Source organism: Panthera leo, chromosome A3 (genome assembly GCF_018350215.1).
Source record: "Panthera leo isolate Ple1 chromosome A3, P.leo_Ple1_pat1.1, whole genome shotgun sequence".
Classification (NCBI taxonomy): Eukaryota; Metazoa; Chordata; class Mammalia; order Carnivora; family Felidae; genus Panthera; species Panthera leo.
In genome coordinates, this window is record NC_056681.1 from 30,261,920 (window position 1) to 30,277,435 (window position 15,516).

At 52.4% G+C, this 15,516-nt stretch overlaps 2 protein-coding genes across 5 annotated transcripts; both read right to left on the reverse strand.

The window, feature by feature from the left end:
• Positions 1–289: 289 nt before the first annotated feature.
• Positions 290–6,020, reverse strand: SPEF1 (sperm flagellar 1). 4 transcript variants are annotated; one of them, XM_042931515.1, is made up of 8 exons: positions 3,556–6,020; positions 2,466–2,577; positions 2,016–2,172; positions 1,783–1,822; positions 1,567–1,627; positions 1,239–1,286; positions 1,020–1,123; positions 290–763 (listed from the first exon to the last, which is right to left on the reverse strand). In XM_042931515.1, exons 1-8 carry the CDS (start codon positions 3,597–3,599, stop codon positions 439–441), a joined length of 891 nt encoding a protein of 296 aa, XP_042787449.1. In that variant the 5' UTR covers positions 3,600–6,020; the 3' UTR covers positions 290–438. The 4 variants fall into 4 exon arrangements, with proteins under 4 accessions (XP_042787449.1, XP_042787450.1, XP_042787448.1 ...); XM_042931516.1 differs by having other exon boundaries at positions 1,239–1,362; XM_042931514.1 differs by having other exon boundaries at positions 1,239–1,362; positions 3,491–6,020.
• Positions 6,021–6,100: 80 nt separating this feature from the next.
• Positions 6,101–8,774, reverse strand: CENPB (centromere protein B). Its single transcript, XM_042931512.1, is given in 2 exon segments — positions 6,101–7,423; positions 7,426–8,774. Coding segments are annotated over 2 exon segments (1,818 nt in total). The 5' UTR covers positions 8,750–8,774; the 3' UTR covers positions 6,101–6,929.
• Between the last annotated feature and the right edge of the window lie 6,742 nt (positions 8,775–15,516).

A 15,516-nucleotide genomic window follows, 5' to 3' on the forward strand; every position in this document is an offset into this window, starting at 1 on the left:
TCTGAAGCCTGGGTTTGGAGTTGGGTTTGGACAGGGCTAGAAGATTCTGTGAGGGTGAGTTTGGGGGTCAGTCTAAGGCCAGTGTTAGAAGTCAGGCTGTTCTAGTGCACAAGACCTGACCCTGTGATATCATCAACCTACCAGGCAGTGGCCACCCAGGGCCCAGCTGACCAAAGGTGAAACCCACTCTGGGCCTACAAGGCTCTTTCACTCAAAATGGGGGGGGGGGGGGGGGGGGGGGCGGGCAGTGCGGCTTAAGAAGGGCAAGAAATCTAGACAGAGAAGGCAGTCGCAGGAAAGATAGCACAACTTCTTTAATGGGGGTAGTGCGGTCCTGTATCTCCAAAACATTCTCAAAGGTGCCCCCTAGGAGGGGAGGGAAGAGTGTTTGGAACAGGCACAGCCCATGTCTTCCCCACTCCTGGCTGAAGCCATTCCTCACCCCTTCCTCTCCAGCTGCTGTGCTCTCCAGCCTCGAGTTGGGCCCCAGGTGAGCGCGCCGGAGAGGGAAGCTTCTCCCTCAGCTGCCTCTGGCAGCTTCCCCCGAGGTCCAGAGCGCAGAGAACTAGCCCGGATGGAGACGCCGCAGTCCTCAGGGCTGGGCGGGGACCTGTTTCTAGGGGTGTGCACCGAGTCCGGGCACCGCCCCCTAAGGCCCAGAGCAGGGAGCACCAAGGTGGGGCCCCTGGTGTCGGGCATGGCTTTGGGGAGCATGCCAGGTCTCTGCACGTGGCTTCTGGGTTCTGCAAAGCGGTCCATTCTCCTGACCCGGATGGAGTGGAAGGAGGTGGGTCAGTCCGGGGGGCTGCGTTCTGAGGGCTCCTGCCTCACTGCCCCCCAACTCACCCCCAACCCAAGGGAGGGGAGCGCTGGCGCCCATGAGGCTCTTTGAGCTGCTGGCTCCGCGCGCCGGTAGGTCCGTCAGTCCGTCGGTGGGTGCGTGGGTGGGTGCGTCGGTCTAGGCGTCCGGGCTCTGGCGGGTACTGGGGCGTCCCCGCGCGGCCCCGGCCGCCGCTCACCGCTGCTTACGCTCTGCCTGCTGGAGCCGCCGGGAGAGATCGTCGATGCGCACGTTCTTGAGCTGCAGCAAATGCTCTAAGCGCCTCACCTTCATCTGCAGGACCTGGGCCGCGCCGCACAAAGGTCAAGCCAGAGGCCCGCTGCCTTCTGTCCCCACCACTGCAGGCCCTAAGCACCCACCGCCCCACCACCACCCGCGCCTTCCCAGTCACCCTCACCTGCACAGTCTCCTGAGAGGCCAACAGCTCCTGCTCCTTTTCAGCGATCTGGAGGACGAAGCTTGGGTCGCCCTGCAGTGCCTGACTATATCCCGGAGGTCGGGGCGCTGGCAGCCGACCCCCCCTGGGGTGGGAAGCAGCTTAGCGGAGGCCCGAACCTCAGGCCCCATTCTCATCCTTCCAATGCCCCTCGGCCAGGCCTTCGCTCCCCGTCCCCTACACCCCCACTTCCTGCTTTCCCAGGAACAACCTGCCACCACCCTTACCTGCCAGCCCTGTGTAGGGAGATCACCAGGCCTGGTGAGGTAGGAACTCCCAGCCTCCTTACCTGAGCTGCCCTCCTCCCTGAGAGTCCGGGGCACCTTCCCCTCGGGCCTTCTGGGACAAACCTGAGACCAGGCAAGTGGAGGAGTTAACCGTGCTGGAGTCCTATTTTCCTGACTTCTCTCTTGCTTCCCCCAACCCCGGCCTCCCTTCCCCCATAGGAAGGAAGGACAGGAGGAAAGCTTCTCCTGGGAGAGAAGAAAAGTAAAGACCACTTTACCCACATCCATGTAGCCAGTGCCATCCTGGGGAGCCAGCTCCTGAAAGAACCCCCAGGGTTTACTGTGAGGTAGGATTCGCTCATCCCCAAGGAGCCCCATGTCTCTTCCGTGGTCCCCAAGACCAGGCTCCCTTTGCCAGACACCCTTCTCCCACACTTCTTGCCACGGCGGGGCTTCACGCTGCCTGGGAAGCTCCCACAAAGTAGTGGGAGAAACTTGAGTGGGGTGGCACCTGTAAGGAGCCCGCGCCCTGCTTCCTGCGCCTCTGGCGCTCCTCCAGGCGCTGCCTCAGCGGAATGAGCACTAACTCCACCACGCCTGGCGCGCATTGCGCGATCTTGCGCATCACGTCCTCTGGTACCGAGAAGTTCAGCTTGTTCAGCACCTTCCTGGGAATAGACACAGGAATGGAGGACTGGGTCCTCGGGGAATGAAGTGAGGGACGTGGGGGAGAAGGAAGGGGGTGCAGCCCTGGGGGAATGAGCCAGAATCTTGGTTGTCACTTTTCCTTTGTCTCCTCAAAAACAACAACAACAACAAACCCTTGATTTTGTTACCAGTTCTGCCTGCGTTGTCCCTCCCTACCCTGACACCAACAGAGTCCCAGCTCCCTGGGATCCTGGGGGTCGGGAGGGGGGAACGGGGTTAGAGATTTCGCTAGTGCACCCAAGTATTCTGCTACCTGTTTAGGTGACCCCAGTTGTTGAGCTTCTGTTGGAGAGAGTTGGCAGGGACATAATTGTGCATCTCCACCATCTTGGGGAAGTAAAACTTGATGACTTCTGCGACCAGGACTGAGGGAATGGAAGCAGATGTGGAAGGTGGGGGAGGAGGCAGTAGGTAAGGGAGAAGGAGTAGGGAGAAGATGTGCATGTAATGAGAGAATCGGGGGTTACAGAATGGTGTGACCAAGCGGATGGGTGGAGGTGTGGAAAGGGAACGGATGATAGGGAGGGAGGGGTGGTGGAGGAGAGGGAAGGAGTTCAAGAAAGCAAGATTAGAAATGAGTGATCAGCCTCCAGCATACCCCAGAGAAGCAGCATCCCATCCCCATTAACTCAAGCATATGAAAACTGAGGTGTCTGGTCTTCAGAGAAGGAGTCTCCAAGAGAGCCTATCAGGAGCCTGGGGCCCCACCCTAGGCATTCACATGGACACACACACACACACACACACACACACACACACTCCAACAGCAAAGTCCCAGGATCACAAACACATATGCACACAAGACCCCCTACATGCATACAGGACAGAATGTATCAACAAACATATGCACATACACAAGCTCAGAATCCCACAAGACAGATATATAGAATATAGTAATGAAGAAGTACATACAGAGAGATGCACAAAAACATACACAGACACACGTCTTAGTCATTAAAGTCCCAGGAGGGCATCACAGACTCACACTCAGACACCACAACCACACATGCCTAAAGAATAGAACAAGGGGACATACATATAGACGCACACACAGCCGTATTCCCACAGATACAGATAAACACACACGCGCACACATTTGTATAATTGAAGTTCCAGGAGATAGTCAGACACCCCCCCCCCAACATACACATACCCACACGCACAGAAACACAAAGAGACACATGCACACAGACCCCTTACACACGTACATACAGAATATGTAGACAAACACGGACACATGGGACACACACATGGGTGCACACACACTAAGGTGCACACCTCCATCACTGAAGTCCCTGGAGAGATTTCTCTTGGGCCGGGATAGGGGGATGTTGTCTACCCACAGGTACAGCTGGTGCAACGCCTCCTCGTCCACGCTGCCAGCCATTGGCACCCCCAGCAAGGCAAGACCGTTCCAGTCGTGCAGCGTCAGCGCCAAACCGCACGATCTCTCAGATGCCTCTTCTTTCGCCACCGAAGGCGCCCAGACCGGCCTCTGCCTCTCAAACCGGGAAACTCGCTTCCCAGCTGGGAGCAGCCATATTGTTTTCTGAAACCATGGCAACTATCCTTGACTCGGAGGGGAACAGGGGCTTCTGGGAATTGTAGTTTTCTCCCTCTACCTACTCTCAGGCCCCAGCTTTGAATAGGCGATTAGGTGGCCTTGTCTTCCCAGCATCTGCGCCCACTCCACCTGATCAGCCACTGGCCCACCCTGGGACCTGCCAAACCCAACTGGGCCCTCAGAATCCCTGCCCCAGCATCCTCAGGGCCGAGATTCCCCTTCTGGATCCTTCAGCTATCAGTCCCAAGTGAAGGCAGCATCCCAATGTTCCTCAGCTTTATCTGGGTGTCCACTGTAATTAATCATCTGCTGCTTCCCATCTGGATTGTGTGATAGGCTGTGTGACAGTGCCTCCTTGCTGGGTCCCTTCTCAAAGCTCTGTGCTATTAAGGCCATCACCACTACTGCCCTTCCCAGCAGTGTCCTGGTAGGGCATTTAATGTCACCCAGACTCCCAAGGAGAATACTCGGCTCAAGGCCAGTGCCTCGGGCAGGTTATTTAACTCCTTAACCTTATTTTCCCCCTTTGTGAAGTGGGAATGGTTCTATTTGTCCCAGTGGGGTAAGAGGGAGGAAAATGGGAAGGGTACTTACAGATCTGCATTTGTATGGGGACTGAGGATATGGGAATTGGCTACAGGTATAAAAGCTGCAATAGCTCCTGTAAACACTCCCATAATCCCTCATCTCCCTCCAAAGAGCGGTTCTTCCATGGGTTAAAAATGGACTTCAGTAGCCAGTTCCATTTCAAAGGAGCACTATTTTTAGAAGGGTTAGGGATGTGGGTTCTGCCTTAGTGAAAGGACACAAAGTAGCAGTCAAGGGACTCCTAGGGTCAGCCAGGGAAGAAAGTTTGCTTCCACCGAAGACTAGCAATGTGGCTTTGGGCACATTACTGGACCTCTCTGTGTCTGTTTTCTCGTGGTTTCACCTACCTCATAGGGGTTTTGTGAGCATCTAAAATGCTTAGCACAGCGCCTGGCACACAGCAAGGGCCCTATTAACATCACTTGGTGCCATCATTATTGAGATGATCTCAGTTCCAGCAGAAGAGAAGACAAATGGAAATAATTTGCCTTGTTGGTATTTGAGATGAGGGACTGGGTTGAACAGGGGCACCTGGGGAGAAACCTACCGCTCCCGTCTTAACTCCAGAGCAGGCCAGGGGGTAGGCTGGGCTTTCTTAGGACTTTCCAGTTTTCTCCTCCATAGCTCAGATGGGGGTAAGGGGAATCCCAACTACTTTTTGCCATCACTTAGTTTCATTGCCTTTAAGGCTTACAGGGAAACCCTGAGTTCCAGGAGTGTGGAAGGCCAAGTATGGAATCGTCACTCTACCTTCTTGTTTTAAAATCATACATATTGGTCTTGCCTTTCTGGAAGGGACCACACCCAGGGCAGGCAAGGGACAAAAGATGGCCTAGATATCCCCCCACCCCCAACATTCCAGGGTGGAGAGAGGAAGAACTGAAAGGAAGTAGTGGGGAGGGAACCACAGTGGTGATGTGCCAGCCCTGGTGAAGGTGGGAAAACCGGTTTGGGGCCCAGAGCTGCCTGGCCTCCCCAAGCCCAGGCCCTCCCCTAGTTGGAACCAAGGGGGCCTGAGGGCCTCAATGAGGGAGGGGCTGGGCCCTGACAGGAGAAAAGGGGTTAGAGATCAGCAGAGGCACCAATCTTCACCTTTGGACTGGGGTGCCCCCTGGAGGGCACCACAAAGCGAGTTGCCCATTCTTCCTCAGCCTCTTGGGGGTGCAATGTATCCCAGGAATTTTATCTTCCTCCTGTACTGTCCCCAGGATAACCAGCCACCAGGCTCGGAAATGCTAATCACTGAAAGGCCTAAAGGGCTCCCTCTTTAAGCATCAAAAGTAAACCAAGGGAGGCCCTGTATGTACCTCTGAACTCCAACCTGGACCACAGGAGTTGCCCCAACACTCCTTTTGCTCTGCCTTCTGGCCCCACTCCTACAAGGACCAACTTTAATGGGCTTGATAGGCCTAGTTCCCAGTTCAATTTGGTCCAACAGGGATTGCTGGCTCCCTCCCTTCCCTCCTAGCCAACTGATCCTGAGCTGCTTCTTTCTAACCCCAAAGCAGGATAAGGCCCGACTTCCTCAAACCCAAGGAGATACACTAAAGACCCCTTCCTCCCCAAGCTTGGATAATACTTAGATATGGAGGTGGTCCCTCACCCCAGTCAGGGTGTAGGCTGTGGCCGCCCTCTCAACGCTTGGTTCCATGTCCCACCAGAGCAAGGACCAAAGGGAGCCAGGACAGGACGTGTTCCCAAGACAGACGCAAGCCCAGACCATGAAGGATGCACCCTTGGCTGTTAAAACGTTCACCCCCACAAAAGGGGGGTGGACAGATTTATTGAATTCAGACTGGGAAAGGAGCGGCTGGATGGCTGGACTCTGGGCCCAGCCCCAGGCACCCTGCCCAGGATAGGGCCCTGCCAGAGAGGGAGGAGAGGCATGGGGCCTGCAGCTACCCACAAGGGAAGTGCCCATTATCACTCCCCTGGAGGGCCTCTTGGGAACCTCCAATTTGGAAAGAAAACCAAGGGCCACAGTAACCTGGACTGGGCCAGAGAAAGGGATTGGGAAGATGGGGAAGCAGGCAGAGGCAGGCTCAGGAGCCTGCGGTGAGTTAGACTGTGCTTCTCAAGGCGGCCCAGGGGCAGGGTGGGGGGCTGCCAGCCTTGTGGCGGCCTAGGCTGGACTTTCCTCTGGAGCCCTTCCCAGAATGGCTTTGGGGTCCCCCCCACCAAACACCTGGTGTGGACGGCAGAGGGGAGAGGCACTCTCCGGCCGGGAGCCTCCAGGGCCCAACCCTGGCTGCTACTGTGGCCTAGTCCACTGATGGCACGGTGTGGTAGCACCGGACAGCTCCCCACCCTCCCCACCTGGTCCCCCAAGCCCAGGGGCAAATGGGGAGGAAAGAGGACTCTGAGAAAGAGGCAATAAGCAGGCAGTGAGGCTGACCCCAGCCCTGGGCCCTACCGAGGTGGCTGGGCCTGTCACAGGGCCAGAGGAACATCACTAAAGGATCTGGAGCTCCCCATTCTGGCTCCATCCACAGCGGCTGCCCAGAGAGTCCTCTGCCCTGGGCTGGTGCTGCCACATCTGGGTCGGGCATGGCTAGGCCCAGTGGCTCAGCTCTGATGTCCAAGACCCCGAACTCCTGCCTGCCGGGCATGGTTCTTCCTGGTCACGTGGACCAGATCGTGTTCCAAATGAAGGATGTGGCTCTGCACACGGTCATCAATGGGGAAGGAAGTCAGGTACCTCTTGACCATAGCGAAGTAAGCCATGGCCTCCCCAAAGCTGGGCACAGGCACCTCATCACCATCTTCCTCCTCATCTTCATCATCTTCATCCTCCTCATCATCCTCATCTTCCTCCTCTTCCTCACTGTCAGACTCAGAGTCCTCTTCACCCTCCAGGAAATGGAGAGTAGGGCACTGGGCCTCCTCCTGGGCACTGTAGCCCCCGAAGCTGCCACCAGCTTCTACTACCCCCTGGGCCCAGTCCTCAGCCTCCAAGCCCTCAGAGGAGCTCTCTTCCTCCTCTTCCTCCTCCTCTTCATCACTGTCATCAACATCACCCTCCTCTTCCACCTCCTCTTCCTCCCCCAACTCCTCTCCTTCCCCCCTTCCTCCTCCTCACCCTCTTCTTCCTCCTCCTCCTCCTCCCCTTCACCCTCCTCTTCCTCTTCCTCCTCTTCTTCTTCCTCCTCTTCCTCCTCCTCCTCTTCCTCCCCCTCACTCTTGAGGGCAGTGGTGATGGTGGCATTTGGGCCACCCCCGAAGCCAGCCTCACGAAAGCAGGCAGCTATGTCCGAAGGCTCCACTGCCTGCCAGGCGGCAGCCACGAAGTGCAAGGCCTCCATCAAACCTAGCTGCAGGCCTGAACGATCCTGGCCCTCTAGTGCGGCCATGGCCTTGAGTAGCATAGCCTGGCGGTAGTGGCCCTTCACCTGTTGGACCACTCCCCGCTCCAGCGGCTGCACGGTGCCCGGCGGGAAGAAGGCCAGCTGTACATGCCGCAGGCCGGAGGTATCCAGGGACTGGGCAGCCAGGCGGCCGGCCAGTAGCAGGACTCGGCGAGACTCTGCAGCCATGCGAGTGTCCAGGGCCTTCAGGTACTTGGCCAGGGCCTGCGTGGTGACACCACCCTTAGAGTTGGCGGTGTAGTCGCAAGGCAGGCCGGCTTGGCCTGCACGGGGCTTGGCCGACTTGCCGGCCACAAGCGGGGGCAGCTTCTCGCTACCGTCTGCGTTGGCGCACAGCAGGACGCTCAGGCGCTGGGTGGCCCTGCGCGCCCGTCCATCGCTGCCGCACAGCCCCGCAGCCTGGTCGGGCAGGAAGTCGTACCACAGACTGGTCTCAATGGCGCTGAACACGTCCTGGGAGGCGTAGCCCTCGGCCACCGACGGCGGCTGCTCCTCCCGAGCGCGCCAGCCCGTCGAACCCCCGCCGCTGCCCTCCGAGGGCACCGCAGGTGGGCTGGCGGGAGCCGCTGGGGGCCGGGGAGCAGCACTGCGCGACCGGGCGCGGGCCACACCGCTGCAGGACACCACACCGTGGCGCCGGCGGAAGCGGTCCAGCCAACCGTTGGAGGCGGTGAAGTCGTCCATGCCCAGCTCCTCGGCTATACGCAGCGCCTTCTCCTTGAGGATGATGCCCTTGACGGGTAGGCCAGCGGCGCGGATCTGCTGGAACCAGGCGATGAGCAGCCCCTCGAGCTTGTCGTAGGGGGACAGCTTGTTGGTCTTGCGGCAGGTGGAGGCCACACCGTACTTGCGCTCCGACGCCAGGATGGCGCGCTTGTTCTTCAGGATGGTGCTCAGCGTGGATGGCGGGATGTTGAAGCGCCGCGCGATCTCGCCCTTGCGCAAGTCCGGGTTCTCCTCCACCTCCTGGATGATCCGCGACTTCTCCCGGAACGTCAGCTGCCGCCGCTTGGGGCCCATCCCGGCGCGCCCCCCGCCCCGGGGCCCGGCGCCACCGCCGCCGCCCCGGGGCGGGGGGCCCGGGCCCGCGGCGGGGGGCACCTGGCGGCCTCTCCCGCGCGCCCCGCCCGAGACAAAGCGGCTCGCGGGGCGGCGGGCGGGGCGGTGACCCGGCCGGGCCGGGGGCACCTTCGGGGGCGCCGGCGGGCGCGGCGCCGGGCGGCGGGCGGCAGGCGGCGGGCGCGGGCGAGGGCGGGCGGCGCGGGCGCGGAAGGCAGGAAGTGCCGCGGCGCGGGGAGCAGGGAGCGCGGCGAGCGGGGCGGAGCGGGCGGAGCGGGATCTCGCGGGAAGCGCGGGGACGCCCGGCGCCGCCTCCCCGCCCTCCGCGCCCACCCCCCTCCCCGCCGCCCCGGACCGACCGCGGGGGGGCGCTGCGGCCTGCTGGACCCGCCAGCGCTCGGGCGTCCGGAGACCCGCGGGCGAACGCGCGGGCAGGGGCGCGGTGCCCGGCCTCTGCGCCCAGTGGGCACCGATCTGCTGTTTATAAAGAATAACAACTGTGTTTTGTGGTTTTTGTTTTGTGACAGCAAAATCTGCGGAATCTGAAAAATACAGGAAACTAAAAATCATCTTTCACCCCAACACCTGGAGAAATGCGCAGGTAACATTTTGGTACGTTTCCTTCCAGTCTTTTCTCTAGGTTCATGCAGTTTTCTTTTTAAAAATTTATTGCATAAAACTGGCATCAGATGTATACACTGTATAACTGGCATCTCCTGCTGTTTTACCTGGCATCAAGTGATGAGAATTTTGCCACTTGATGAAGTATTGCCAACATGCTTTTTAATAGTTGTATATTGTTCCAATTATGGGTGAACACTAATCTGTGTAGCCTATTGTTACGCATTTAGATTATTTTTACAAGCAGCATTACGATTTTAAATCTATTTGCTAGTAATCCCCAAATCCATAGATGAACACTGATAACATCTCCGTGTGTCACCTTCTGGACTTTTCCATGCATACAGGCATAAATGTGTTTTCAGCTACAGACATAATGTCGTTTATATATATAAAAGCATACATACACATGAATCCCTGAAACCTCCTCCTGCACCAAACAAATAAAAATGACATATTCTTAAAACAATGAATGCTTTGCGGTAGTTTAAAAAAAAAATCTCTTAGAGTAGCTTGAGGTGCGTAGTCAAAGAGGAAGGCTGTGACCCAGGGGGATGGGCTAAGGACCTGGGATGATCTGGATGAGGCTACAAACAAGTGGATGTGTGCAAAGAAGAGGACCAAGGACAGTGCCCTGGGCTCTCCAAGGTTAAGGGTTCAAGAAAGGACTAACAAGAAATTCATGAAAAACAGCTGAAGAGGTTGGAGAACCACCAGGCCTGTGTGCTGTTCTGGAGGCCAAGGGAAGAAAGTGTAACTCACTGCTGTGTTACCATGTATATTTCTTTGAATGCCATTTGAATGTGAATTTTCTAGTCATGCTTTTTGTCCATGTTTCTCTTGTATTTGTCTTTTTGTGGACTTACAGGAGCTCTTCATATGCTCTGAACACAAAATCTTTGTTAAGAATATTGCAAATATTTTCTTCCAGTCTGCTACTTATCCTTTAACTTAGCCTAGGGAATCTTAAATATGAGAAGTTTATAATCTTTAAGTAAGCAGCTGTGTCAATTTTTTCCTTTATTGTTTCTGGGTTTTGTGTCTTACGTAGGCCTTTTCCACTCCTGAGACATAAAAAATATTCTTCTAATCACAAGGTCTAGAAGAACATGGGAGATTTTTCCCTACAGGGGCCAGATCAGTGCTTGGCCCATAATGGGTGTATGGTCCCTGTGCAAAGGTGAGTGTAAGGCTACGTGTCCGAGACTCCTTGCCACACATTTTCAGGAAACCGTGTCTACATTTTGGTGGTTTCATCAATGTACACATATGTCCCTCCTGCCTCTTCACCCATCTTGGCTTATAATCAATGTGTGTTTGGGTGAATAGACAATGGGTGGGCTTTTTTTTTTTCTACTTCACTGAATTTTCCCATAAGCAAGTACAACAGGACCTTTAAAATTAAAAGGAGAGTGGAAAGATTGCTGAGGGGCATGAGGAATAATGATTAGGTAGGTAGAATGGGTATTAGGCCTAGTGGGTAGCTTTGGACAGCCTAGGCCAAGACGAGAGAATGTGGACTGTAGACTTCTCTAAGGTGGGGAATTGGAAAGATGGGGCTTACAGAGGGAGGTGGGGGGATCCCAGGGCTCCAGATGGATGGACGTAGGAATTGCTCAGCTGAGAGGGAGTGGAAATGGGCCCTATGCCCTGCTACAGGCAGCAGGTAGACCAGATATCTGGAAATGGCTGTGCTGTCAACACAAGTGTGTGACTTCTTTTTTGTCCTGGAAGTGGCTATACTGGTATTTTTTTGTGGGAACCAAGGATGGGCCTGGAAGGTGAAGACAATGTGGGCCTATTGATACAGGTGGATACAGTTACTAGGACAGAGATTGTCTAGATATTTGAGGACACCTCTAGAGTTTCTAGAGCCAAGAGTCCCAAGATAAATACATTTCTCCCCTAATCTTCCATAATTCTACTCACACTTTCATTTTTTTTTTAATTTTGAGAGAGAGTGAGGAAGAGCATGTGAGAGCAGGGGAGGGGCAGAGAGAGAGGGAGAGAGAGAATCCCAAGCAGGCTACACACTGTCAGCACAGAGCCCAACGTGGGGCTTGAACTCATGAAATGAGAGATCATGACCTGAGCCAAAATCAAGAGTCGGACACTTAACTAACTGAACCACCCAGGTGGCCCCATCCTTTCATGTTTTGAAGTTTATTTATTTATTTTGAGAGAGAGAGAGAGAGAGAGCGAGCAGGGTAGGAGCAGAGAAACAGGGAGAGAGAGAATCCCAAGCAGGCTCTGCACAGACAGCACACTTTGCTGTCAGTGCAGAGCCTGACTCAGGGCTCGAACTCACAAACCATGAGATCATGGCCTGAGCTGAAATCAAGAGTCAGACACTTAACTGACTGAGCCACCCAGGTGCTCCCCCCATCCTTTCATTTTAACAGCTTTATTGAGATATATTTCACGTATCATACAATTCACTCATTTAGCATATACAATTCATAGATACATGCAACTATCCACCACAATCAGTTTGAGAACATTTTCATCACCTTAGAAAGAAACCCCTGCCTGGATACTTCATATGAATGGAATCAATAACACATGTCTTTTATGACTGGCTTCTTTCACTTAGAGTCATATTTTCAAGATTCATCCATGATGAACTATCTGTTAGTGCTTTATTCTTTTCTTACAGCTGAATAATATTCGATTGTATGGATATAAGACATTTTTATCCATTTATCATTTGATGGACATTTGGATTATTTCTGTTTTGGCAGTTACGAATAATGCTGCTGTAAGCATTTGTTTGCAAGCTTTTGTGTGAACATGTTTTCATTTTTCTCGGGTATATAGCTGGGAGTGGAGTTGCTGGGTCATATGGTAACTCTTATGTTTAATTGTCTGGGGAACTACCGGATTGAGTACCAGATTCAGGTCTTTGAATTAACTTGAAAATTGTACCTGTTCTTTGGAAAATATTTTAAAATACAGAAGATGTTGAGGGTACAAACATTTAATTCCACTATTCAGAGAATATTCTTGTGGGATACTTTTCTGTGCATATTGTTTTTAGTGGGACCATAGTTGGCATAATATTTTGTAGCCCATATTGTGAACATCTTTTCACGTCAATGATTATTTTCATCAGTGAGTTTCAACTTTCTTTTACGCTAGGAACCCTCTCTTGAAAAGACCATCTTCTGAGAGCCCATTATGTAATCACTCAAATATCAACAATTACTTATTGGGCCCCTGCTGGATGCCAAGCATCCCTGCCTGCCCCCATGCCCATTCTCTTTAAAAGCTGCAGGTATTACACGGTATAGAGGAGTCACCTCATTAACTGTTCCCCTGTAAGAACACCCAGCTTGCTCTCTGCATTTCATTGTTACTAACGATGACTCAATGAACAAACATCTGTGTGTACTTTTATCTCTCTTTAAGAGAAATCCGTAGAGGTGGGGTATGGGGTCCGAGGCCAACCTTGGCCGTGGGCCCATACGAGGTGCCTGGAGGTTAGAGAAGAGGCAAATGACTTGGTCCCTGTTCTTCAGCTCAGTCAGCTTGAGGAAGTGACATTCGGGAAAGGGAAAAGGAGATTTCAATAAATAAAGCTCATATCTTGCAATAGTTCCTTTTTAGGAATTCATTCTGTGTGTGCCTGCCGCATCAATGTAAAAATGAATAACCTGAATTTTCAGCATTAGGGAATTGAGTAAATATATGCCTTTATGGTACCCATATGGATCCACCTCCAAGTAAAAGAAAGCAAGGGGTAAAACAGTGTTTCACATACTGTTTGTTATATCTGTAAAAATATGGACATATGCTTGTACATATATAGACCTACACTGCCCACTGCGGTAGCCACTAATAGCGTGTGATTATTGAACACTGGATATGTGGTGAGTACAAGCTGAGATGTGCTGTGAGTGTAAGATGCACATTGGACTTTGAGACTTGGTACCAAAAAAAAGTATCTAAAATATCTAATTAGGGGCACCTAATCTCACAGCTCGTGCGTGGGTTCAAGCCCCGCATTGGGGTTACCTGCTGGAAGCCAGCTTGGGATTTTCTCTCTCTCCCTCTCTCAATCCTCCTCCGCTCATGTGCTCTCTCTCTCTCAAAATAAATAAATAAACTTTCAAATAAAATATCTAATTAACAATTATTACATTGATAATATGTTTAAATGATAACATTTTGAATATATTAGATTAAATAAAATATTAAAATTTCAACTGTTTCTTTTATATTTTTTAATGTGGCTACTAGAAGATTTTAAATTATGTATATGGCTCATATTTGTGCCTGCCATTATGTTTCTATTGCCTAGGACTGTCATAGACTATCCCCAGAATATGCAACAAGTTTATGATAGTGACTGCATCTGTTCTGAATGTTTGTGTGGGATGGAAGATTGACTTTTCACTGCTGTTTTGTACCATTTGAATTTTCTCCTTTGTTCAAATTTTTGGTACCATGAACCAATTTTTTTTAAGTTTATTTATTTGTTTTTGAGAGAGAGGGGGGGAGCTCACGAGGAGGGGAGGGGCAAAGGTAGAGAGAATCCGAAGCAGGCTTTGTGCTGTTAGCATGTAGCCCTACACGAGGCTTGAACCCACAAATGGTGAGATCATGCCTGAGCCAAAATCAAGAGCCCGACACTCAACTGACTGAGCCACCCAGGCACCCCAGTAACATGTTCCAATTTTAAAAAACCATTTAACATGTCACAAGCCATGATGGAAAAGGCACTAGAAAAATGAATCCCATAAAGATGCCGTGTGGATGGAGTACTATGTGGCAATGAGAAAGAATGAAATATGGCCCTTTGTAGCAACGTGGATGGAACTGGAGAGTGTTATGCTAAGTGAAATAAGCCACACAGAGAAAGACAGATACCATATGTTTTCACTCTTATGTGAATCCTGAGAAACTTAAGAGAAACCCATGGGGGAGGGGAAAGAAAAAAAAAAAAAAGAGGTTAGAGTGGGAGAGAGCCAAAGCATAAGAGACTCTTAAAAACTGAGAACGGGGCGCCTGGGTGGCTCAGTCGGTTGGACGTCCGACTTCGGCTCAGGTCATGATCTCGCGGTCTGTGAGTTCGAGCCCCGCGTCGGGCTCTGTGCTGACAGCTCAGAGCCTGGAGCCTGTTTCAGATTCTGTGTCTCCCTCTCTCTCTGACCTTCCCCCGTTCATGCTCTGTCTCTCTCTGTCTCAAAAATGAATAAATGTTAAAAAAAATTAAAAAAAAAACTGAGAACAAACTGAGGGTTGATGGGGGGTGGGAGGGAGGGGAGGGTGGGTGATGGGTATTGAGGAGGGCACCTTTTGGGATGAGCACTGGGTGTTGTATGGAAACCAATTTGACAATAAATTTCATGTATTGAAAAAAATAAAAAAATAAATAAATTTAAAAAATAAATTTAAAAAAAATGCCGTGTGGGAACAGGCTTGGAGAAGCAGAAGGATTTTGCAAACGTGATAATTTTTCCTTCTTTTCTGCCAAGGTACTGGGGTCACACCAGACCCCCTTAAGTGAGCCCACAGCTTGATGTGTACAGTTTAGAGGCACGGTGTTCCTTTCATGGGAAGTGGAGCTTTCTGAAGCCCAGAATTGTCATTGTAACCAGGACCTGGCTGGATGTGGGGAGTTGTTTCTCATACAAAATGATTCCAAATATCTATTTTAGCTTATTTTTATTGACTATCTTTTTTTTTTTTTAAATTGGGCACGTAATCTGTGATCTAACTGGCAAAAGGAGATGTGGGAAGATACACAGAGCTGATGGGAGGAATGCTCTGGAATGACCTCTCTGTGGTCTTGGGCTCTCCTCACTGGCCCAGAGGTGACCTCTGACTGTGAGATTTCAAAGGATTCAAGAGTGTCACACTCCCCCACCTTTTGTTGAGCACACACAGATACACCTTCCCCACACCCTGTAGAAGCCTGTAAGCACATTCGTGTGTGTGTGTGTGTGTGTGTGTGTGTGTGTTGGGGGGGGGGTGCATAACACCAGCTGGGTTGATTTTGAAAACGCAACCCTTCAGTTTTATTTCTGGTCTTTGAAGTGGGAGGCCTCACAGACTGTCCTCCCCCAGTCCCCCATCCTGGGGACAGCCACAGCCTGGACTGTGAG